The sequence below is a fragment of the Loxodonta africana genome, chromosome 4 (genome assembly GCF_030014295.1).
Source record: "Loxodonta africana isolate mLoxAfr1 chromosome 4, mLoxAfr1.hap2, whole genome shotgun sequence".
In the NCBI taxonomy this organism is placed as follows: domain Eukaryota; kingdom Metazoa; phylum Chordata; class Mammalia; order Proboscidea; family Elephantidae; genus Loxodonta; species Loxodonta africana.
The window spans coordinates 14009469-14034580 of NC_087345.1; the positions used below are offsets into that span (position 1 = coordinate 14009469).

The 25112-nt window shown below is 55.4% G+C and overlaps 1 protein-coding gene across 3 annotated transcripts; it reads left to right on the top strand.

Annotated features, from left to right (window-relative positions):
• Positions 1–935: 935 nt before the first annotated feature.
• On the top strand, positions 936–25112 carry PDGFB (platelet derived growth factor subunit B). Of its 3 annotated transcripts, none has more exons than XM_003419756.4 (7): positions 936–1065; positions 9891–9987; positions 12126–12215; positions 13836–14041; positions 15501–15645; positions 19522–19672; positions 20079–25107. In XM_003419756.4, the coding sequence occupies exons 1-6, from the start codon at positions 1003–1005 to the stop codon at positions 19644–19646; spliced, it is 726 nt and encodes a 241-aa protein (XP_003419804.1). In that variant the 5' UTR covers positions 936–1002; the 3' UTR covers positions 19647–19672; positions 20079–25107. The 3 variants fall into 3 exon arrangements, with proteins under 3 accessions (XP_003419804.1, XP_010597628.1, XP_023415680.1); XM_010599326.3 differs by having other exon boundaries at positions 12126–12227; positions 20079–25106; XM_023559912.2 differs by lacking the exon at positions 12126–12215 and having other exon boundaries at positions 20079–25112.

Here is a 25112-nt window from a genome sequence, read left to right on the forward strand (position 1 = left end):
GCAACTTCTCCTCCTGCCGCCGGGAGCGGCCGCCTGCCTCCCTGCCTGCCTCCCTGCGAGCCCGCAGCCTCCCCCGCCGCCTCCCCGAGGGCTCTCCTCAGGCCGCCAGCGCCCATCTTTTCATTCCCGAGATAGAGGTATTTTGCGCACACACGTAGACACGCGCAAAAAGGAAAAAAAAAAAAAAAGCCCACCCTCCAGCCTAGTCGCAAAGAGGAAGCCGGAGCAGCCACAGCTCACAGCACGCAGAGGACCCCCACAGCAGCAGCCAGACTGACCGACGGACTCGCGCCGCGTCCACCTGTCGGCGGGGCCGGGCTGAGCGCGCACACCGCGCGCGCGGTGCAGCCGTGCCCGCCGCCCAGGTCCCGCGCCAGGGCGCACACGCTCCGGCACCCCCACCCGGCCGGGGCGGGAGTTTGCACCTTTCCCTGCCTGGGTGCTCGGGCCGCCGCTGCAAAGCCAACTTTGGAAAAAGTTTTCTGGAGGAAGCTTGGGCTTTGAGGTGCCCAGCCCTGCGCTTTCCGATTTGGAGGACCATCCCAGAAAATGTTGCAAAAAAGATAAGCCGGCGGGCAGAGGAAAACGCCTTTAGCCGGCGAGTGAAGACGAACCATCGGCTGCCGTGTTCCTTTTCCTCTTGGAGGTTGGAGTCCCCTGGGCGCCCCCACACGGCTAGACGCCTCGGCTGGTTCGCGACGCAGCCCCCCGGTCGTGGATGCTCGCTCGGGCTCGGGATCCGCCCAGGTAGCGGCCGCGTACCCTGGTCCCGCGCCCAGGCCCTCCCCAACCCCCCAACGACGGAGCCCGGGCCGGGGGCGGCGGCGCCCGGGGGCCATGCGGGTGAGCCGCGGCGGCGGCTGCAGCGGCCTGAGCTCCTGATCATCGCAGACCCGCATCAAGCCCACCCCCTTCCTCAGCCCCCGCCCCCCGCCCTGGCCGCGGGGGCGGCGCGCTCGGTCCACGCGTCCGGGGCCCCGCGGGGCCGGGCCGGGAGTCGGTATGAATCGCTGCTGGGCGCTCTTCCTGTCTCTCTGCTGTTACCTGCGTCTGGTCAGCGCCGAGGTGAGTTGCGACGGCGGCTGGGGGCAGGTCGCTTCATTCATTACCCCACCCCCACCGGACGCCCCCTCCTTTCCATGCAGTGAACTTTGGACCCTTGCAGCCCTTGGGTCTGGCACCGAGCGCTGGGTGACCTCCGAGGGCTGGGACGCGAGGCCCGGAGAGTACCAGGTTCTCAGGGGAGGGGGCAGCGGTGGCTTTCTTTCTCAGGGGCGATTCCAGATTCCCCAGTCTTTCAGCGTTCGCGGAGGGTGTGTGTGGCCCTGCCCCCACGCCTCAGGAACCCAAGAATAAGCCCCCACCCAGCCGAGGGGAGAGGAGGTGGGGTGGTGCCTAGGGCGCAGAAGACAGGACGTCCCCCCAAGCCCACCTAGGCTTCTGCTTGGGTTTATGGGATGTCCAGGACCTGGCTCCCCCGGGAGGTGTGATCTCGCTCTCCACGCCGACCTTTGGCAGGGGTTCGGGCCCCACTCCGGTTCCCGCTCCGGGTTAGGGTGGGCGCCCTTGGTCCGCGGAGACCATGACCCGCCCTGGAGCGTGGAACACGAGCAGCTCGTGTCAGGGGCGCGGGGAGCCGAGAGAGACAGAGAGCAAGGTCTCAGGCACTCGGCCGCTTGGGGTAGGGGGAGAAGAGGGGTTCTGGAGGCATCCAGCCCCTGGGGCCGTGAGTGCCTGAGGCCTCACCATACCTGCGCCCGCACCCTGTCAGAGGAAGCACCTCTCTCCCCCGCTGCAGGGTGCGGAGCGCGTCCCCTGCAAAGGCCTCGCTGCAGGGGAGGTGGGGTATAAAAACGTCTGCGGGAACTATCAGGTTGGCTCCCTCTCCTCACCCCTCCCAGCCTCACGTAGCAGTGAGTTGGCAAGTCTATCCGGAATCCAGGTGGGAAAGGGGGCGGGGCAGAGAGGAGGCGCGAGGTGGAGGGAGGAGAGGGCAGCGGGAAGCGCGGCGCGCCTGGGTCCCGTCCCACCTCCACTCGGCCCCTGCCCGGAGACCTCACCTCGCCGCGCCTGGGGAAGCCGGCCCCTTCTTGGCCTCCCGCGAGGCGCAGGAAGGAGGCGGCGGCGGCGGCAAAGGGGTTAAGGCAGAGGACTCTCAGGCCGCGGCCGGGCCTTGGGCCGCCGCCAGCGCAGGTTGTTTTGACCACAGAGGAACCGTCGCCGTCTCCTTTTGTTCTCGGGGCTCCTCGAGGGCCGCCGACCGCCCGCCCTGGGGCCCCGCCCTTCCGCGGCCGCCCCCCGCGGCCCGCACACGGGAGGGAGGGCGCAGGATCGGCTGGCCGGCCTGCAGGCCCCTCCCGACGCCCCCTTCTCGCCTTGCCCACAGCCCCCCGGGCCGGGGCCAGCTGTTGGGGAGGGGGACCGGCCGGCCACAGCTGCCGCCTCGTCTCGCCGGGGGCCTGGGGGCTGGGCCCGGTGCCAAGACGTCCTGGGAACGGCGGCGCCCCCGCCGCTGCTCTCCGCAGCCCACCCCGCCCGGCCCCCCGACTCGCTCACTCACCCCACGCATGCACACTCCTGGCCAGAGGCAATGCTGCGCTTGGGCGGGCGGCGGGCGCGCAGAACAGCGGGCACGCACTACCGCGTTCGGGTCGCGCGCCCGCCGCCGCCACACCCGTGCACACGCGGGGCACCCGCGCGCGCTCCGCACACAAACGCACGCACGGCCCCTGCACACGCGACTGAGCACACGTGCACGCACACCCACGCACGTGCACAGGCACGCAAGCCGGCGCCAAGTGCCCGCCCTCGCGCAACAGGTGGGCCGCGGTGGCCCTTGGAACCTTTGCGACCCCATTGCCTTCCGGGGGGCCTATGAGGGAGGGGAAAGGGGCACCCACATAAAAAGCGCCGCAGCACCTCCACTCCCTACCCCCCCTTTTTTTTTGATCGTGGCAGCTCCATGCCCGGCAAACGTGTGTGAATGCTTTTTTTTCAACCAGCCTCATATGGCCTAAAATGGAGCCCTGCGATGTCAGAGCTATTTCTTCCTCCGAGATGGGAGACGCCTCGCACCAAGGAGGGCTCCGGGGGTACCTGGCTCCCAGCACCGAATATGGCGTTGCTGATAGAAGCACGCAGCTGGCGGCTGGAGGCGTTCTCAGGCCTCCCCTTACCATTTCGAGCTTCATCCAGCACCCTTCCCGTTTTCTACAACTCTGGGGGCCTGTGCGCTTGGAGGGGAGGTGATGGCACAGAACCACCGCCTGTCTCCTCACTTTAATCACGGCACCCTGAACATATGGCCCGCAGGAACCCGCCATGGATGGCGTGTGGTGCTTCGCAGTTTACAGAGCACTTTTTTGCTAAGTCTGAGTGAGCCCCTGGCCAGCTCCGGGGGAGGAGACCTTGGGAGGGAATGAAAGCCTTAGGGCTGTGAGTCGGAATCCAGGAATCCAATGGCAACTAACAACAATAACAACAACATCAATATGGGGGCCAGTCCAGGAAGGAGCTCTTAGTTGCCAGTGCAGGGATAGTTGGAGAGGGCTTGCTAGTGATAGAGCCCTGGTGGCACAGTGGTTAAGAGCTCAGGCTGCTGATGGTCAGCAGTTTGAATCCAGCAGCCGCTCCTTGGAAACCTTATGGAGCAGTTCTACTCTGTCCTATTGGGCCTCTATGAGTCGGAATTGACATGACAGCAACGGGTTTGGCTTGGTTTTGCTAGTGACAGTGGCTTTGGGGCAGACGGTGTCCCTGGGCATGCCTGGGCTGAGCCTTAGGTGGAGGCTTAGGTGACAGGGAAGGAGGGGTGGGCTGAGGGTCTCCTGAGGCCTCTGAGGGCCCTTTCCATCCGCTGAGCTGGCTTTCTGGTGGGTGACTCCTGTGGTCATGTGATGCTCTGGGCTTCACCCCCTTCTGGCGGGAAGGAGGAGAGGGCAGCCACAGCCTTTTCACCACCCAGCTCCCCCCAGTTTGCTAATGGCCTTGGGAAGTGGGAGAAGGACTTGCCGGAATCACTCAGCCCTGGAGGTGTGCAAGGTCAGGATCAAACTGAATTTGGAAGCTCTGCTACAAGAGCTGGGAACTGTGTGTCCGCACACAGATGTCTGCTCCATTGATTGATTAAGCAGGATCAGTGAGGAAACGTTTACCCTCCCTTCTCTCCCATTGTAGTGCCTTTTCCATGGCAACCAAGTTCAGTTTCTGGTTTATTTAGTTTTTTAGTGGTTTATTATCTGTCTTCCCCTCTGGAGTGTAAGCTCCATTGGAAAGCTTTGTATTGGTCACCACTGTCCCCCATGTGCAGAACGTGTTTATGGAAGGAGCAGACACATGTGCAGCGCCTGCTAGGTGCTTTGCCATCGTGGCCTCCTTCAATTCTCACTCTCAAGGGCAGCCAGGATGGCCGCCTGGCCCCCCAGCAGCCATCTGTCTTTCCAGGTCCCCCCACCCTGAGAGACAAACATGTCTTTCTCTTTGCTGTCTTGGAACTTGGACAGGACAGAGGGGAAGAAACAGAAGGAAAATCAGGCTGCAAAGGCTCTGTGTATCTTAAGCAAATCCTGTTCCCTTTCTGAGCCTCAGTTTCCCTACCTAAAAAAAATGAGGTTGGAGTTGCTCCAAGTTCCTTAGGAGCTACAGAATTGGCAATGCAGATTCCTGGGCTCTGCCCAGTGCTGGGAGTCAGGATGGGGGCTGTGATTCCAATGGACTGCCAGGATTGTAAACTGCTGGGCTGGCTGCTGCCTTCCTGCTCGGTGTGGGCCAGGCCAACATCAAGGAGGGGAGGCTGGCAGGAGGGTCCCTGGAGCAATAAGGGAGAGAAGTGCTAGGTGGGAAAGGCTGGTTCTAAATGGCTTCTGTGGTCAGCTCAGAGTGGCTTCTTCAAAGGGATTGGCTTTGGCATCTGATCTAAATAAGGCCTGAGCAGGCAGGCGCTGAGCGGCCTTTTTAGCTTCTTTCCCTGCCAGCCACGGACAACGCCCCTGGTTGCTTGGACAGAGCCTGTGTCTTCCTCTCAGCCTCTCAGCGGGAGTGGTGGGCGGGGTGTGGAGTGTCTATCTATGTGTGCGCTGGGGCCCAGGCGGAGGGTGGGGTTCACGCCCTTTTGATCTGCCAGCTGAGCTGGGAGCAGGTAATTCACCTGGCCTCACGCTCGTGCCCTTCCTACCTTCTGCAGCTGGCGTGGGGGGTGGGGTAGGGAGGCGGCTGTTTGCCTTGGCTGCCATGGCTGGCTTTGCCCCAGCTGCCTCCTAGCCACACCCGCGCCCTGCCAGGAACCCCAGGCCTGGGATCTGGGGCAGCTTCATCAGAGTGCCAGATCTCCTTACCTGTCTTCCAGGGACAGGAGCAGGGCCAGAGAGAGGAAGGGGAGCTGCTCACCTAAGGAAACTTCTAGAACCTGTGTGCAGGAAAACTAGGCTCTTGGCCTCTTACCCTTCCAGGCCAAGAGGAGCCACTGACCCCAAGCAGGTGTCCATGCAAGCCTCTCCCAGGGCATTGCATCCTAGAGCCGACCTCAGGCTGAAGTCCCCCACTCTCACCCACCTCCAGTACCGGATGGGACCCGCCAGCCCACACGGCCCCCAGCAGTGCCATTTCCTGTGGCCTAGCACAGGGGACAATGCAAAGTCACATTCTCACCAGGGGCAGGCTGCTCTCCACCCACCTGTTGCCATCCTCAGAAATGTCCTGTGTCTGTGTGCCCCTCGCTGCTGCCCTCGGGGGATCACATTGAAAGAATTAATGATGATGGCAATGACAACTCGTTGTGTGCCATCAAGTCCATTCGGGCTCCTAGCGAACCTATAGGACAGAGCGAAACTGCCCCATGGGGTTCCTAGGTTGTAATCCTTACAGGAGTACTTAACCATTGTGGCACCAGGGCTCCTTGACAGTTTGTTAACTCGCTGCCGTCGAGTCAATTCCAACTCATAGCAATCCTATAGGGCAGAGGAGAACTGCCCCATAGAGTTTCCAAGGAGCGCCTGGCGGATTCGAACTGCCCACCCTTTGGTTAGCAGCCGTAGCACTTAACCACTGCACCACCAGGGTTTCCTGACAGCTCAATATTTGCTGGCTGCTCTGCTAGGCACAATCACGCCTCCCAATCACTCCTGGGTGAGGTATTATTAGTTACCAAAACCAAACCAAACCCAGTGCCGTCCAGCTGTATCTTTGGATTGTTAAACAACTTGCTTAAGGCCACACAAAGGCAGGACCACAATGCACAGTCCATCAATAGCCACAGTCCTTGCTCTTTCTCTGCTACCGGGTTTCTCCACCCCGGCACTATTGACACTGGGGATATGGGAGGCAGTCCTGTGCCTTGTAGGATATTGAGCAACATCCCTGGCCTCTACCTACTAGATGCCAGTAACCAGTAACACTTTCCTAGCTGAGGCAACCAGAAATGTCTCCAGACACTGCAGCGTCCCCTAGGGGCCATAGCACTCTCAGCTGGGAACCTGTGCTCTCTATAACCTGTGCTCAGGGATAAAGAGTCAACGCGAACCACCACATGCCTGAAGGGCAGAACAGAGGAGTGGGGAAGTGGAGACCCTCCATGGGGGGGTGGGGCGATGTGGGTGTTCTGGAGCCTGGGTGCAACCCAGCTGTGCTGCTTACTAGCCCTGTGGCTCTGTGCCCACTTACTTAACCTTTCTAAGCCTCAGTTTCCGCATCTGGAAGGTGGGCACGAAAATAGTGTCAGGCCCTTGGGTTTGGTGGTTGGTAAAGCACATAGCTCAGTGTCTTGCTCGTAGGCGGCACTTAATATGAGTTAGCTGCTGTGTTGTTTTCAATCCCAGGGGCTGGTAGTGAGTCCTGGGTCTCTAGTGGCCACATTACCAGAAGTATATGAAGCAGTGATCTCCCAGCTTCAAATAAACTGGACCCTTCAGGAGGCAATTTGCTTGTGGGGTGTGGAGAGAATATCCCAGGTGGCCCTTCTGGTGGAGGAGGTGGGAGAATCATACCCAAGAGAACCCCAGGGAGAAGGGGGGTATCCTTCATGCATTTGGCCAATATTTATTGAGCACCTACCGCATGGTTCTCCAACTCTCCAGTCTCTATCCTGGGCTCTTCCGCACCCAGCCTGGTAGGGTCTGGATTCGCTTCTATAAGATGTCATCTGGACCTGGGTCTGGGGCGTCTGCTTTGGTCCAGTGGGGGTCTGCCTATGCCGCCACGTTGGCAGCTACAGGCCAGCTCCCCAGTGGGTCCAGGAGAGCGTGACACAAGCACCAAATGCCATTTGGTACTCTGTCTTTGGGCCCTTCCCTTTGGGGGTTACCTGAATCATCACTTCACAAAATTTACTGCTCCTTCTTTCTGAAGGAAACCGCGGTGGCATAGTGGTTAAGTGCTACGGCTGCTAACCTAAAGGTCAGCAGTTCAAATCTGCCAGGTGCTCCTTGGAAACTCTATGGGGCAGTTCTGCTCTGTCCTATAGGGTCGCTATGAGCTGAAATCGACTTGAGGGCAACGGGTTTTTTTCTTTCTGAAACCCTGGTGGCGTAGCGGTTAAGAGCTATGGCTGGTAACCAAAGGGTCGGCAGTTCGAATCCACCAGGTGCTCCTTGGAAACTCCATGGGGCAGTTCTACTTTGTCCTGTAGGGTCTCTATAAGTTGGAATCAACTCGACGGCACTGGGTTTGGTTTTTTTTCTTTTTGTTTTTTTTTCTGTGCCTGAGCTGGCAGGCACTTTCCTCCTCAGCTGTCCTTGCTGCCTCTCCTGCTGCTTCCAGGCAGAACTAGAATCGAATCAAATGCTCTTCAACTCCCTCCATTCACAAGTGAGAGTCAGGCCCAGCGAGGGCAAGGGACTAGCCTGAGGTCACACAGCAGTCAATAGCCATGCACGCAGTGGAATCCAGTTCTTGGCAATAATTCTGGATTTGCCAAAACTCACAGGGGGAGTGGCTTTCCTTGGTCTTAGTCGAGACCAGCCTCTCTATGGGTTGTGAACTGTGCGCACATTTAGAGGTCGCCAAAGGCTTGTCTCTCCTCTGGGGTTGGAGGAGTCAGCTTGCTTGGAGATGAGAGAGGAAGGTGAGGGCAGCTAAGCCGAGGAGCCCCCCGCCACTTCCTTGTGCATGCAGCCTCTGGCTACCGCTTGCTAGCTGTGCCACAAAGACACAGAAGGAGGGACCCCTACACTCATCCACGCCACTGCTGGGCCCCCAACCCAGCCTTTCCTCCCTTGAACCACCCATCAACCCAAGACACCAGCGGGCTCCTAAGCTCCATGTTCAGCCAAAGAAACAGGTTCGGGGGTCTCAAGGGACTAGCTTTAAAAGTAGAGTCCCTGGGTGGTGCAAATGGTTAACTTGTTTGGCCGCTGACTGAAAAGTTGGCAGTTCAAGTCCACCAGAGGTGCCTTGGAAGAACGTCTTGGTGATCTGCTTCTGAAAAATTGAGCTTTTGAAAACCCTGTGAAGCACAATTCTACTCTGACACACGTGGGGTCACTGTGAGTCAGAACTGCGGTCACCGTGAGTCAGAACTGGCTTGACGGCAACTGGTTGACTGTTAGTCAAGGGGAAACTGAGGCACAGAGTGGTTTAACCCAAGGCTTGACAGTGAGTAAATCAAGTCAGCTGATGCCCTGTCCTGGGCTCTTTTCACCATTTGTGTTGTCCTGAGTGTGTGCACGTGCACATGTGTGTGTTTGCATGTGTGTGTGTATGTTTGCAGGTGTGAGTATGGGTCTCAGCCCTTGGACACGTGGTGGCATCTGACCCAGTTTCTTGGCCTCTCGGCGGCTGGCTGTTGGATGGTGTGTCCCAGCCTCTCACCTGCTCCCCCTCTTTCTCGAGACCTTGACATCAGCCCCTCGCTCTCTGAGGCCCGGGAGGTTGTGGCAGTGACCTTCCAATCAGGCCGCTGTCATTTCGCTGTAGGACCTGTGGCTTCCCTGGAGGAAGCCTGGCTCTGAGTGGAGCCCGTTAAAGCTCTTACTAAGTTTCAAGTGTTTCTGGTAACAGGCCAGAGGGCCTCTAAAAATAGGGTTTGGCTGGGCATGGGGCATGGGGCATGGGTAAGCTTTCAGGTTTTCCGGCCCTGTCTGAGGATTCCCTTCACTCCTCGTTCTTGCGAGAGACTAAATAGATCTTGTTCATATGTGTGGCCTCCAGGGACCATCCAACTCTGCAAGCGTTTATTAAGCATCTGTCATACCTAGGCGGAAACCCTGGTGGAATAGTGGTTATGTATTATGGCTGCTAACCAAGAGGTCCGCAGTTCGAATCTGCCAGGCGCCCCTTGGAAACTATGGGGCAGATCTACTCTGTCCTATATGGTTGCTGTGAGGTCAGACTCGATGGTAGTGGGTTTGTTTGTTTGTTTGTTTTTGGTACCCAGGAGGCTGGGAGTACAGGCCCTGCAGTCAAAAGAACTTGGGTGGGAAGACAGCTTCTGCTGATAGTCAGCTGTAGGACCTTGGGCAAATGACGTTACCTCTTTCTCAGGCTCTGTTTTCTCATCTATAAAATGGGGATGAGAAGATCTGTCCTGATAAATGTCAGCTGTTATCAGCTGTCAGGTGCAGAGGGAGAAGCAGAGAGAAAGCAGACCGTTGGAGCCTTCTGGGAACCCGTAGTTTGACAGGGGGAACAGACATACAAAATCAAGTCTAACTTAAAGCAAGCCGGGGTTCTTGCTTGGAGGTGGGGGTGGGGTGCAGCATCTGGGCTGGGTCCTAAAGGCTGCCCTTGTGCTCCTGGTTGTCAGGCCCCATGTTGACCTCTGTCCTCACCCTGGCTGTGACCTAGAGGCCCTGTGGAACAGAAGGTTGGGAGTGTGTGGAGGTGGGTGAGGGGAGTGGACCAGGGCTGGGAAGCCCCGCTCCTGGCTCACTTGACCCCCGCCCCATGTCCTCCTGCAGGGAGACCCCATTCCCGAGGAGCTCTACGAGATGCTGAGTGACCACTCGATCCGCTCCTTTGATGACCTCCAGCGTCTGCTGCACGGAGACTCTGGAGGTAAGCTGTGTCCTGTTTAGTGCTCTGGCCCTCTGTGAGCCTGTGGCAAGCTGGGGGCACAGGGCAGGGGCATCCCTTCTTCCTTGACAACCAGAGAACTCGAGGCCCCTGGCAGCCCAGGAGGGCCTGGCTACACCTATCCAGGGCAGGGCTGAGAAGGCGAATGGGTTGGTGCCTGGGGCGTGGGGCGTGGCAGGAGAAGCACCCACTTGTGGCTCTGGCTGGTTGCAGAGGTTGGAGTATGGAAGGAGGGCGGGCGGGGAGAGGGTGCCCAGGGCATCTGCCGAGTGTGTATCCAGGTGTGGACCCTGCTGGGGAGGGCAGGGATGGAGGAGCCTTCTCCCTGCCCCCTTGGCTGAGGGCCTGCCTCTGAGGTCTCCCAGGGACACCTGGCCAGGACCAGCGGACCGCCCTGCCCGTGCCCGTGGGCGCTTTTGGCGGTGGGCACGTGCTCGGCACACACGTGGCAAGGCTGGCAGGCCAGGTCGGGAATGTATTTATAAACGCTGTCTTCAGAGCAAATTCCATTCTATTCTAACCTCTGGCCTGTTCCCTGGAGCCCTGGTCAGCACCCCCCCCGCACCCCTTCCCTCTGGGGTTTTGTCTCTTTGTCACTTTGTAATCCTTGCCCAGACGCTATCTACGGGGGACAGTATTTCCTGCCTTTGTTTTCTCTCCCCGTTGGGCCCTGGCTCCCTCTCAAAAGCATTCCCGGGCCCTTTCAAACCCAACTGTGCTGGAGGGTCGCGAGGCTGGCGGGAGGGGGCCCTAGCTGGGCCCACCTATTGTTCACTAGGCCCCCCACCCCACGTCTCCCACACCCCCACCCCATGCCCGGCTGGCCAGCCCTGGCCACACAATGGGGCAACTTCCAAATTTAGCCTTGCTACCGTTTCTTTCCAAGGCCCTGGTCCCCACCCTCCAGCAGCCCCTCCACACCCCGGGTGGGGGTCGGGATCTGCCAGAGAGGTTTTCAATAGCGTGCCTGTTTCGAGGCAACCATGTGGCTATTTTCTCCTAATCGACTTAACCTTTCCACAAAGCACATCTCTTCCCCATCTCCTCCCCACCAGGGACATTCCAGAGATGGCACGGAGAGAGGAAGGGAGCGAGAGGGACAGACGCACTGACGTGGGAGCAGTTAGGCTAGCTCGAAATGCATCAGCCACTACTCCCAGATGGGCCGCATGCTGCGAGCCAGAGCCTTTGTCTTTTCATAGGGGAGGGTGACAGGGGGCTCATTTCCCTGTACCCCTTCATTTATTTGCTGGCTCTGCACCCACCACAAAGATCTGTCCATGAAGTCAACATCAAGTTCAAAGTCCTCCTCCCCAACCTCACCTCTAGGCAGCCAGCTTAGGGCTGATCTCTCGAGAGGGGACAGGTCTCCAAGGAGAGCTGGTGGCGCTGACCCAGCTGCAGAGCCGCCCAGGCCTGAGAAGAGGACTGTCATTTGTGATCTCAGGATAAATGGATAGCTTGGGTCAGGCATGGGGCAAAGGTTAGAGAGCGGAGACACACAGAGACGCAATGAGAGGTGGAAAGATAGAGGGGAATGGGCCCAGGGCCTCCCCAGAGCAGGCCCATTCCCACCCCTCTCCTCTGCCTTCAGCTCCACGCCCACTGGCCAGCCCCCACCCTACAGGGCCATTGTTCAGCTCCAGAGGGGCTGCGGCCAGGGCAGGCTGGTCCCCCCGGGGATTCTGGGAAATTCTCCATTCAGCACTTCCTATGGGAAAGCTGGGTGGAAGGGGCATGGAGCCTGGCCTTGAGCTCACTGGGCCTCACCCCGCCCTGTGAGCCGAGGAGGGTTCCCTTACAGTAGCAAAGGGGAAGGCCTATTTTTAACTCCATTGACATGGGTTCTGGCCAAAAACGTGGCTGAAGAGCCCAGAGTGGGGCTGGGGATGCAGCCTACTACCCTTGAGCCCCATGGCTGCTGTGGGGTTGCCTGGAGGCCCCCTCTTCAGAGCCAGAACCTCAGGCTTACAGGGGGCTGGGAGGGCAGGCTGTTCTCTGGAGTGGGGTGCCAGTGGGGAGCTCGAGGCATGATCTCCCCACCCGTCAGACCCTCCACCCCATGGCTGGGCCAGCCAGCAGTTGCCCGCAGTGAGTCTGACCATGGCTCTTTTTTTTAGATGAAGACGGGGCTGAGTTGGACCTGAATTTGACCCGGTCCCATCCCGGAGGCGAGCCCGAGAGCTTATCCCGTGGGAGGAGAAGCCTGGGTAGGACTGAGAGTAAGAACGGCGGCCCCTCCCGAAATGGAATCCAGGGAAGGGAGGATTAGGGTGTACGGGGTGTACTGGGGCATACAGGTCCACTGGGACCAGCTCCATGGGTCATCTTAAAACTCCCCTTCCCCCCACACTTAGGGCTGTGTTGAACTAAGAGAACCTTCTTTACCCTATATTGAGGAGCTGAGTCATCACACTCCACCCCCAACATACACTATCTGATTTCTAAATATAGTGCTTTTCAACTCATTTGTTCCTTAATCCAACCCTGGAGGTAGAGATTATTAACCCCATTTGACAGAGTTGAAAACTGAGGCACAGAGACGGTAAAGAACAAGTCCAGGGTCACACAGCTAGGATGTAGGGGGCTGAACTCACAACCAGCTCTTCTCACCTGAACCCAGTGCTGTCCTTGGTGGACTGTGTGGCTCTGCTTGTGGCTAAGGGCTGTGGCCTGGTACATAGGAATAGGGCGAAGCCCGGGACCTGCCTCCAGCTTCATAGCAGGGAAAGCAGGAGGAGTAGGATGCGTCTTGAGGTACCAGGGGTGCCTTCCCAGTCCAGGCAAGTGGCCACTGTAAACCCCTCTGCTCTTTGCAGAGCTGCAGCCCCCTAACACTAGACAGAGTGGCAGGGGGAACCTCTGGACCAGACCAGGGTGATCTGAGCCCCAGCCTTTGCTCCATGAATGTGGACAGCCGAGTTAGTTTTCAGAGCCTCAGTTTCTCCATACGTGAAAGATGACAGCTGCCTGCTACATTGACTGAGTGCTTGCAGTAGGCCAGGCTTTGCTTGTATGACCCCTTTGGTCCCTACGCACACGTGTGAGGCGCAGGCACTGTTATCATCTCATTTCATAGATGAGGAACTGAGGCTCTGAATGAAGCAACGATGTAAACAGAAATCACAGTGTAAAACAAGCAGTATGCGAGTGGTTGCAAGGTAATATCCAGTGAAGGGCCACGTGGAGGGCAAACCTGTAGGTGTCTGAAACCACAGAATAAAATGCTTGTGGGCTACTGGAAGGAAATGAACCTTTTTTTTTTTTTTTTTTAATTGTGGTGAAAATATCATACATAGCAAAACACAAGGCGTCTCAACAATTTCTACTTGTACAATTCAGTGACATTGATGACATTCTTTAAGTTGTGCAAATCTCACCATCGTTTTCCAAATCATAGCACTACCACTGATATGAACTGAGTGCCCCCTAAGCAAAAACTTCCCCTTTCTCCCTCCCTCATGCCCCTGGTAACCACAAACAAGCCTTGGTTTCTGTATTATTTCATGTTAGTGAGAACATACAGTATTTGTCCATTTGAGACTGACTTATTTACTCAGCACAATGAGGACATGAATCTTTATTGGACATTTCCACTCTCTGAATGATCTCACATGACATTTTGGGTAGAGAGCTCATCATTCCCATTTTGCAGATGGGGAAACTGAGGTTTTGAGCTGCTCAGCCACCTGCCCATGTCCCAGGTTGAAACCTCACAGGGCAGCTCCAGGGGCTGGCCTCCTAGCCTCCATCCTAGGGGTTTCCATCTTTCTGCCAAGTGGGGGCTCTAGGCAGGCCTGCCCTCCTTACGGGTGCCCCCTCTTCTCCAGACCCCCTGGCCGTCGCCGAGCCAGCCATGATCGCCGAGTGCAAGACACGCACTGAGGTGTTTGAGATCTCCCGACGCCTCATAGACCGCACCAATGCCAACTTCCTGGTGTGGCCGCCCTGCGTGGAGGTGCAGCGCTGCTCTGGCTGCTGCAACAACCGCAATGTGCAGTGCCGCCCCGCCCAGGTGCAGCTGCGGCATGTCCAGGTGAGCAGACCCCACTGCCCTCTAGGCTGGGCCCGGCTGTGGGCAGAGGCGCCCTCCTGGGCTTGTAACTCTGACCAGGCTTCCACCAGGATTGGGGCAGGAGGACGGAAGGTGTCCCTGGAGTGCTCCTGGGCTCTGTCCAGATCAGGCCACTCTTGGGAAGCTCGTGTGGGCAGGTGTGCTGAGGCCTACCCTGAGTCCTTTCAGGCCGCCCAGATAGATATTCTCCAGGCAGGGCTGGGTGGGGGATGGGAAGGATGCTGTGTCCTTTACAGGATAAAACCCAGTGCCCCTTGAAGAGACATGTCTGCAAGCATTTCTTTGAGGCTTGGGATGTTCTGGGCACCTACTGGGTTTCCCTGAAGCGCTCCCCTATTCGGGCCCCTCAGTTCAGTTCTCTCCTGGTCCACGGAGAGAACAGCTCAGTTAGGTGCCTGTTTGTCTTTAACACCTGTTCCCACCCTTGACAGCACTGGGTACTGGGTTTTTTTTTCCACCCTTGATAAGCTGTGTCTTTAACCTGGAGGGTCCATAGAGACCCACCAGGTGACAGACATACCAGAGATGGGGCAACTCTCTTCCAAATAGCCAGAATGCTGAATACTCATCTTTTCCATAAGGGTTGGGTTTTCGTTCCGACTAAAGGGGAATTTTAGGGTCGAGGTGATCCCAGGATCTCCCCAGTCTCCTGCTGGGCAGGGTAGGGCCAGAGAAGCCTCAGCTATTGCTGATTCATGTGGAAAGGTCTGCACCCCTTGGGCTGGCCTCGCCCACACGCCGACTTGGGATGGCCCAAGCTACCGGGCACTTGGCACAGCTTCTTAGGGCCCAACGCCAGCTGGGAAGCACGGCCCTTGCCGAACACTCTGCCTGCCCTTCCCTGGTCAGCTCCAGGCCTTTCCTCCTGGTCACCTTCCCCACACCCACCAACTTCTATCCTGGCCTGGGTCCCATACCTGTGATTACAAGGTCACCCTCTCCAGCTGTCATGGTATCTCCTGCCCCCAGCGCTCCCAGCTCCATGGATGGCTGGCCACCCGACAGCTGACCTCACCCTTCCCGCCTCCCTTTCGATAAAGCCTGTCCCCACTTCCTTCCAGACAGCCATCTCCCGCCCTTGTCACAGACCCTGACCTTGGCTGGCGCTCCAGGAATGAGGACACCACAGGCCCCCAGCTCAACCGGAAATGCCTTCCTCCCCCTCCTGGGGGCACTGAGGGGGGCTGTGGCCAAGCAGGAGGCCAGGTCCAGAGGGTTGTTTTGATGGAAAAGCTAAGGGAAGGTCAGAGGGCAAGGTCCTGCTATTGTCTGGGCCAAAGTATTTGCCCTGCAGGCTGTCCTCTGGGCTTTCGAGGAAAGATTGACACCGGGGACTCTGAGGCTGAAAGGGTAGGTGGGATGGCTCCCTTGTGGCCCAGTGTGTCCTCTACAGAGGTGGTTTGGTGGTTCTGTCCTCCAGGTGAGAAAGATCGAGATTGTGCGGAAGAAGCCGACCTTTAAGAAGGCCACGGTGACCCTGGAGGACCACCTATCATGCAAGTGTGAGACAGTGGTGGCAGCCAGGCCTGTGACCCGGAGCCCAGGGAGTTCCCAGGAGCAGCGAGGTAACTGTCTTCCCACAGCCTGCCTCCTAACTGCTCAGCCTGTAGCTCCCTCCTCCTGCCGCATTGTGCAGGGGTCTGTTAGAAAATGAAAATTGGCTCAGTGCTCACCCGTGGTTCAATTTATCTGAGGTTTTCCACCTCAGAGAACAAGCCAGATTCCTCCCCAGCTTGCGAAGCCCCATATGATATATTCCCAGCCGCTAAGGGAAACCAATGCCCCTCATGTATGCTGTTCCAGCCAGGGCGCCCTCCTTGAGTGGCTGAACAAACTTCTGCCTCAGGGCCTTTGCACATGCCCTTCCTTCTGTCTGAGCCCACTTATCCCAGCTCTTCACAAGCCTGCCTCCTTTTCAGAAGTTGCCTCTTCCTAGAGATCTGCCCTGACTGTTCCTGTCCAAAGAAGCAGCCCCATCCCAGTCTCGCTAGCATGTACTCGTATTTTGTCATGTCAACTGAGTATGTGAAATGCGGGAGGGTCCAGGGCCTAGACAAAAAAAGGCACCATGCACATTATCTTCAAAAATTCGCAGACTTGTCCTGGGGCTGAGTAATCAAACTACAGTAAAACCTACGAAAGCTGGAGCCTGTGTAAGGCAGAAACCTGTCAGAGAAGGAAAACTCGAATACACTATTTCCCACTAAAACAAGTGATAAAAAAGCGGTAAGACCGCACTGTATCAAAGGCAGAAAACTTTCGAGACCCGGAAAACGAGGCAGTCCCACTGAGTTCCGGCTCTCACAGATTTCACTGTAATTTCTGTGATCTGTGGGAAGAACTCTAGGACCAGTGGGGAAGAGCCACCTGGAGAGAGATTTTGGCTTCATGTATGGAAAAGCTGGTGATGAGTTCTCAGATGGAATTTGCTGCCTTGTGAGGTAGTGAGCTCTCTGTCACTGGAGGTGTGCAAGTGAAGGCTGGGCAATCATGCAGCAGGGATGTGACAGATGAGGCTCTAAAGGCAGTTCCGCTCCTGTCCTTCGATTTCATGAATTCAGTCTCAGGGACACAGTTCGACTTAAAGAGAATAGGAAGAAGCCTTAAAAACATTTTTGTCCAACTGCCTCCCGTCATTTTATAGAGGAGGTGACCGAGGTCCAGAGAGGCTAAGGTCTTGCCCAGGGTCATATAGGAGTTCCAGGCAGGGGGTGGCTGGAATCCAGGTGTCCTGAAGTTCTGTACTTGACTCTTCTCTCACTCGACAGCTGCCACTGGCTGCCACCTGCCTTGTCATTTTTTAAAAATAATTTTTAAGTTTTAGAGCTAGAATGGACCAGAGATGGTCTTGCAACTCAACCCTTCAGTATTACTAACAGGACTGCTGGAGCACAGAGAGGTTAAGTGACTTAATGGAGGTTGCGCAGCTGCAAAACCCAGCCTGGAGCCTAGTTCTTGTAACGTCTAGTCCTGGGTTCTTTTGGCTGTATCTTGCTACCTTCTTTCTCCAATGTTTGCAGTGAGGATCAAAAGAAAAATATTAGATGAGAATAAGAAAAATCACACAGTGATAGTTTTGATTTTTCAGTAACTTTCTGTTGTCAGGGAACAGAATAATTTTCATTGTCTTCTCCTATTACCCCCCTGAGGACAGGGCCATTTCTGAGCCTCTTTGTCCCTTTCTCAGGGTGGAGCTCAAGCACCGGATGCGCTGGGAAGGCTGATAGTTCGACAGCTTCCAACCAACGTGTCGTAAATCATTTATAAAGTGTTAACATGGAGAACGATTTTCCTATCGAGGAGCAGGGATTTTCTTCTTTGCGTTTAGAGTAGGGCGACCTCGTACGTGTTTGGTTCATGCAGTTTTCCAAGCCACATTACTTGGGAGGCTCGTTAAACTGACTGATCTTTAGATACCATGCAAGTTCCTCCACTGCCATCTCAGCATATTGGCCCAGCATGATGAGACCTGTGGCAGCCGTCAGTGAGCCTGGTGAAGCCTCGGTGGTGTGACCCATGTGATATGGTCACGGTCGGACAGCCTGGGCTTATATCTCCACTCTGTCACTCATGGGCTGTGTAACCTTGAGCTTGTTTTGTCTTTGCTCAGCCCAGCATCCGGCTGGTGGCCTGGGCTCTGCGGTGGAAACTCCCTGGGCCCTTCAGTGGCCTTCCCAGGTGCCCTCCCCATGAGGGGGACCTGAGACCCAACCAAGTCCCTGAACTGCTAGAAAACAGGCCCATTTGCAGAGATGAGATAGCTGTGTCAAGGGAAGTCATGTGTGAGAGCTGCCAGGTTAGGTACCAACCCCAGAAGGCCCAGCAGGCTGGAGAGGGCTCGACAGTCTCCCATACAGAGGCTGGGGAGAGCCGGGCAGGGCCAGACTCATCGCCAGGGCGTCTAGCTGGAAGCTCAGAAGGGAGAAGAACACAAGAGCTAACCTTGACTAAGGCTCACTGGCACCCATCACTTACACCAGAGTGGCTGAAAGTATAGACTCTATAGGCAGATCTCTGGGTTCAAATCCCAGTCTCTCTGCCTCAATTTCCTCACCTGTAAAATATAGATAATAGTATCTGCTGTGAGATAAATCAGCTTAGAACGGCGCCAGGGGCCTGCTAAATGCCATCTAAGGATTTGTGACTGTTTCTACATTTTATCTCTAGACCCTAGGAGGCCAGGCTGCTGCTATCTCTGTCTTAAAGATGTAGAAACTGAGGCACAGAGGGTTTAAGTAACTTGCCCCAAAGCACACAACCAGTAAGTGGGAGAGCCAAGACTTGAACCCAGGTGGTCTGATCCACAACCCACTCTCTGGCCCGTTCCACTGTACCACCCCTCACAGTGGCGAATGGCAGATGGCCCATAGGCACAATCTGTGCTTAATGGCCCAAGCTCCATGGTGGGGAGTGTGGCTCAGGCCTGAAGTCTAATCACCCTCCCATCATGGGACCAGAAGGTGCTGGGAGACTGATGGGAGGAAATCCCAACTGGAGTCAAGCTGAGGAAGTAAGAAACAAGTGAGTCATAGCAGCTGCCGTTTGTTGGTAACTTCTTACTTGGAGTTTAGTGGCTTAAAACAGCCACCATTTTATCATCTTTTATGGGTCTGTGAGTTGACTGGGCTCAGCTGGGTGGTTTTATTGGTCCAGATGGTGGCTGGAACTCTAATCATCTGGAGGCTTATCTGGGACAGTGGGCCTCTTCTCCTCCCCCTGAGTCCCGGGGTCTCTCCTCCCCTGTGAGGCTCCTCCAGGGCAGCACAGGGCTCCCCGGAGTGCAGAGGTGGGAGCTGCCGGGACTTCTTAAGCCTTAGGCCTAAAACTGGTGCAACATCGTGCCTTTTACTGGTTGTTGCTCTTGTTGTTGTTAGGTGCTGTTCAGTTGATTCCAACTCATAGTGACCCCATGTGACAGAGTAGAACTGCCCCATAGGCTTTTCTTGGCTGTAATCTTTATGAAAGCAGAGTGCCAGGCCTTTCTCCTGTGGAGCTGCTGGGTGGGTTCAAACCGACAACCTTTTGGTTAGCAACCGAGCATTTAACTGTTGTGCCACCGGGGCTTTTTAAAAAATTGTTTAAACAGGCCCAATTCTACCCAGATTCAACATGTGGGGAAATAAACTCCATCTCTCGGAGGGATGATGACAAAGAATTTGAGGCCACATTTAATCTGTCACGATACTTTGTGCTAGGTACCATGCAAAGATCTTTGCAAGCATATTGTCATTTACTTCTCCCTGGGACACAGAGTGGGTCAGTGATTGTCCCCAAGACACACACAGCTAAGATTTAAGCCCAGAAAGTCTGACCCCAGAGCTCCTTCCTGCCCCTTCCCTTAGTCTAGAGGGTCTGGAGTGTTCTGTGGCAGGCCGTGGTCAAGAAGGACGGACCCCTAGTGGTTGTCCAGGTGCTGACAAGACCTTTCTTCTCTTGAGCAGCCAGGACACCCCAAACTCGGGTGACCATCCGGACGGTTCGAGTCCGCCGACCCCCCAAGGGGAAGCACCGGAAATTCAAGCACACGCATGACAAGGAGACACTGAAGGAGACCCTTGGAGCCTAGGGCCATCTGCAGGAGAGCGTGGGCAGGTGAGAGCCAGGCAGGGAAACTGAGGCCAGAACCTGTGTTTTCTTCTCCCTGATCTGTGGCTTGGGCTATGGATGGGGCTGGGGGAAAGACATTTTCACATACACAATCCAGGCTCTAAGCCTTGACCACTCTGCCCAGTCATCAGCTGAGGTCTCCCATGGCACAGGTTGGGTGGGGGCTTTGAAGTCCCCAGCCCAGCTGTGTCCCAGCATGTCCTAATAGAATGAGAGGCCTAAAGCTCAAATCTCTCAGCCCACTTCAGCTCCCCCAGTGCTGGTGGAAACCAGGATGGCTGGTTGACCCCAGCTCCCTGCCCCTGGCATGGGAAGCACAGAAGTGGGTGGACCCCCCCCCCAACCACCGGGCTGTCTCTGACTCCTGTGTCCCTCTCTGCTTGGCCTACAGGGTTATTTAATATGGTATTTGCTGTATCGCCCCCATGGGGTCCTTGGAGTGATAATATTGTTCCCCTCGTCCGTCTGTCTCGATGCCTGATTCGGACGGCCAATGGTGCTTCCCCCACCCCTCTATGCCATCTGTCCACCCTCTGCCAGTGCGTCTTCTCCGAGCGGCCTCCGGAGTCTTGCCCAGCAGCTCGAGAAGGACACGAATGACTTGAGCTCCGTCCCTGTCTTCCTCTTGGCTCTCGAGGATCTGGGATAAGAATGCAAGAGAGACTGCTGAGGCCACTGTTCAGGGAAAGGGGCTTCTCCCCACATCCAGCCTGACCACCCTGAGCGCTGTGGACTGGCTGAGGAGCCCTGCACACGGCCCGAGGACCTCTCAGCGTGGCCTGCCTGGTCCCTGAACCTCTGGCCAGCTCTCAGGGAGACATACCCAGGCAGACTGGAGTACTTCCTGTGGCTTAGGCCATGTGGGGGAGCACAGACTGGAGAAAACCCCTTCCGCGATGTCCATGCCCAGCCACCCCCTCTCCCTGGTTACTCCACTCGCAATGGCTTCTTTTCATTTTCAACGTATGAAATCTTTGAAGACGTGGACTCCTCAAGGCGGGTGAGGCCGGAGCAGCAGGCAGCCGAGTGCCCTCACGGGCGGGTTAGAGATGAAGCTCTCACTCTCAGGGTGGATGTAGATGGTGACCTGGGCACCCCCTGTCTCCTCTTGGCCTCTCTTCCTTCACTTCTTCCTGTGTCATCTCTCTACCTCCACCCAGTACCTTCCTCTAGTTCTGGCCATTCAGTTCACTCCACCAAGGCACTTTTGGACCCCTTATGCAGCCCCAGAAGACCCCAGTCACTGCTCTGTAGGGCAGAAGACCAGGGGCCAGGACAGCCACCCATCATATTCCAGCCCAGCCAAGACTTCCATGGATGGTTGTGCAGGGTGTGCACTGCACAAGGGCTCCACATGCAGGGGACCCTGTTCACAACAGAGACACGGTGATTCGTCTATTTATTATGATGGCTTTCTGGCAGATGGAAGTAAGGTGTCTTGAGGAAGGGGACCCTTTTTTTTAACTCTCATAAAGACTCCCTGTGGAATGGTTGGGTCCCTGCCCCAGCTGTGGCTTGGAGTGGTCCCACAGGAGTGAGCCCGTGGTGGGGGGTGGGGGAGGCAGTACTGTTGTCTGTCTGCCCTCCATTTCCCAGAGTCCTCAGCTCCAGCAGCCCACCTTCCAGGCAGGGGTGAGAAACCCAAGAGAAGACCCCCAAGGGAGGGGGCAGGCCCTTGCCCCACAGCCTGCACACCTCCTATCTTAGACACTTTCCAGGCTCACCTCTGGTGGCTTCTCCCAGAGCACCAGCTCATGGGCTGGGAGGGGGAGGAAAGGGAAAGGGTCCCTGGGGCTCTCTGTCGGGGGGGGGGGGTCTGAGCTCCTGCCTCCTTTCGCACCTTCCGCTGCACTTTCTCCCTTCCCCCTCTCCAAAATCTGCTTCCATCAGTTTGTAAAGTCGGTGATTATATTTTTGGGGGCTTTCCTTTTATTTTTTAAATGTAAAATTTATTTATATTCCGTATTTAAAGTTGTAAAAAAAAGATAACCACAAAACAAAACCAAACGAATCCGCCGGAGGTCTGTCTGTTGGCATCGCGCATGGCAATTAACCTTTCCACATTGGCAGGATTTGCCAACAGCTTGCTACGTGTTCCTCGCGCTCCGGGAGGCTCCGGCGGCGCGATCACACACACCCCTGCACCCACACTCTCACACATATACGTGTGCACACATGCACACAGACCCGCAGCTCTGGCTGCTCTGAGGGGGGAAGAGCCATACGGCAGCTCCTAAGGCACAGACCCTGTGTCCGAGCCCTGTGTCCATCCCTGGAGGTGACAAGAGGTAGAGTTCTCCAGCCTGAGGGTCTCCATAGGGAAGTGGACCTCCAGCATTGTGGGGTGGGACAGGCTGGGGGAGAGGCACGGAGTATGGGGAAGGTGGGATGAGGTCCCAGAGGGGCTGTGGGCTTTAGAAGGAAGCACAGCAGGAAGTTGGAGTGCCAGGTCTGGTCTTGGCACAGCCCATAGCCAGCTGTGTGACTTTGAGCAAGTAACCTCCCCTCTCTTCTAGAAACTCCTCCAAAACATGATAGGATGCCCAGGAGGCTTCTGGACTCCAAGGTTCAGCCCTGGGGATTTGTGCTCTCCCTCACTCATGAAGACTTGGGGACCATTCCATAGAAAAGATGTTAAATGTGCCTGGGTCCCACCTGCAGATGGACTGGGACCGATGGTGGAAGCCCAGGAGGTGGAGGACCTGATTTATCCCAAGGATGATGTTCTAAAACAAACCATTTTGCCACTGGAGGTAGCGACCTCCCTGTCACTGGAAGTGTGTAAGGGGAGGCTGGGTGAAAACTTGACTGAAGTTAGGCTAAATGACATTTGGGTTACCCACTGATTGATATTGATTCAGTCATTCAATTACTCACCTTCTTGGGCCCCTGATAAGGGTGTGGGGGAAACTGTTATCATCAAGTCAATTCTGACTCATAGTGACCCTAGAGGAGAGAGTAGAACTGCCCCGTAGGGATTCCAAGGCTGCAGTCTTTATGGAAGCAGACTGCCACATCTTTCTCCCATGGAGTGCTGGTGGGTTTGAACCACCGACCTTTCAGTTAGCAGCCAAGTGCTTAACCACTGCAACACCAGGGCTCTTTTCTCGCGTCCCTACCATGTGTCTTTCCCTGCCGGCATATTTCACAAGAATTCGATTTAAATTCATTCTGAAATTTCTAGCCCTACACTGGAGGAAGCAGAGTTCACCCATGGTGGTGGTGGTAAGGGAGTGCAGATCAAAAGAACTTACTGGAAATTCCTGTCCCTGCCTGCCTGCCTAACTGTTTGGCAAGACCCTCCCCTTTTCCCCGAATGCCTAGTGCCCAGTTCCCACGGTGCCAGGGAAGACTGGCTGGGAGCAGCAGGGGGACATCTCCACTAGGAGATGAAAACTAGAGGGTGGCCGAGGGCCCAGTATATGCAGCAACTCTGCAGCTACCAATAGCTGGGCTGATTCACAGACGGCTGCACAGACTTCCCAGGGGAAACAGAGGCAAAGCTGCCAACATTCCCCCCTTCCCTGGGTACCATCCTAGGCAGCCACAGTATTGAGTCTGTTGGCCTTCCAGGGATCTGATAGACCCTCTCTGGGTCTTAGAATCACCAGGCCAAAATGGCATTCTCCAAGAAACTCCTCTTCTGAGGAGAAGGCACCCCCCTTCTTTATCCCTTTCTCCACTGTGTAATAGAGAAATGATGTCTGGCACTCAGGCAGCTATTGTGAACCAAGAAGTGAAAGCCAAATACTGAGGTCAATGGAGCAAAATGTCCCGGACGGTGTGGAGCTGCTATACCAGCCCTGGACTCCCTAGCTCAGGAATTTTTTTTTTTAAAGTAATTTATTTATTTTTGTTGGGGGTATATACAGCAAGAAATATACCGATTCAAGTTTCTACATGTACAATCAGTGACATTGTTTACATTCTTGAAGTTGTGCAACCATTCTCACCCTCCTTTTCTGAGTTGTTCCTCCCCCATTAACATAAACTCACTGTCCTCTAAGGTTCCTATCTATCCTTTCGAGTTGCTGTTGTCAATGTGATCCCGTGTAGATAGACCTGAAAAGGGCATAATGCTCAAGGCAGACATTCTTTATTACTTAAGCTATTGTTTTGTTTTAGGAAGACATCAGGGGACGTTTTTGGTTCAAGGTTGAAAGATTATCTTAGGGCAAAGAGTTTCAGGGGTTCATCCAGTCTCCATGGCTCCAGAAAATCTGAATTCCAGGAGAATTTGAAATTCTGTTCTACATTTTTTGGTTTTTGCTCAGAATTCTTCTATAGAATCTTTGATCAAAATTTTGGTAATAGTAGCTGGGCACCATCCAGTTCTTCTGGTCTCATGGCAAAGGAGACAGTTGTTCATGGAGGCAATTAGCCACACATTCCATTTCCTCCTTCTCTTCCTGACTTTCTTCTTCCTCTGTTGCTCCAGGCAAATAGAGACCAATTGCTGTGTCTCGGATGTCCTCTTGCAGTAAGTAGCTCAGAATTTTTTTTGTGTAAGAAAGAAAGAAATTTCTTTCGTTCGAGTTACTCTTGTTTTGCATTTTTGATCACGGGCAACTGAACCAAATCCTAATAGACAGCCCTGGTCACTTTGGGGCCGTTTATGCTTCCGTAACCCTTGGGTGTTCAGCCTCTCCTTATGAACTCTTCCCTGCTGTCCAGTGTCTGGCTCACATCTCATCTGTCTGAGGAGGCTTCTCTGACTGTCCCCATCCTCAGCCTTCTAGTCCTCCAACCTCCACAAGAACGCGTAACTCTCTGTAGCCCTCTTTATAAGCTCAGCATTTGCAGCCTCCGTAAAATAACAAAACAATGAATATTTAGAGCTTATAAAGCAAAATATCCATGGGCTGTTAATACAAGACTGCTTTAAGGACAAGAGGAGACAATGAACAGCAAAAATGATGGCAAAGGAGCTAAGTGAGGGTGAGGACCTGCCTGAGATCTCGCAGCTGTTGTGTTCCTGGCGCCCAACTGCATTTCTCCACTGCTGATGCCATGTCTGGTGCATTTCTACTATTTTACAGTGTCGGGTCAGGAACCTCAGAACCCCAATGCCTTGTCTGTACATAGACCTGGGTTATAGTCCCAATTTAGCAGGGAGTGACTGTGTGATCTAGAAGTTATTCTCCTTCCAGATCTCTACCAGACTTGCCTCTGTGCTTTCTGTAGGCCTCCATTCAAGTGTTGACTCACCAGCAAATCCTGCTTGGTCCAGCCTTTCCAAAAGAGTAGACTCTTGCCCCTAAGCCCCCCCCCCCCTTTTTTTTACCTGTTCCATTTATCTGCATAACACTATTCCCATCTGGCTCACTAAATATGTCTCTTGTCTTCCTCCTCCCGATGGAAGCTCCATGTGGAGTTGTTTCATTCACTATTGTCCCCAGAGCCTAGAACAATGCCTGGTACATAA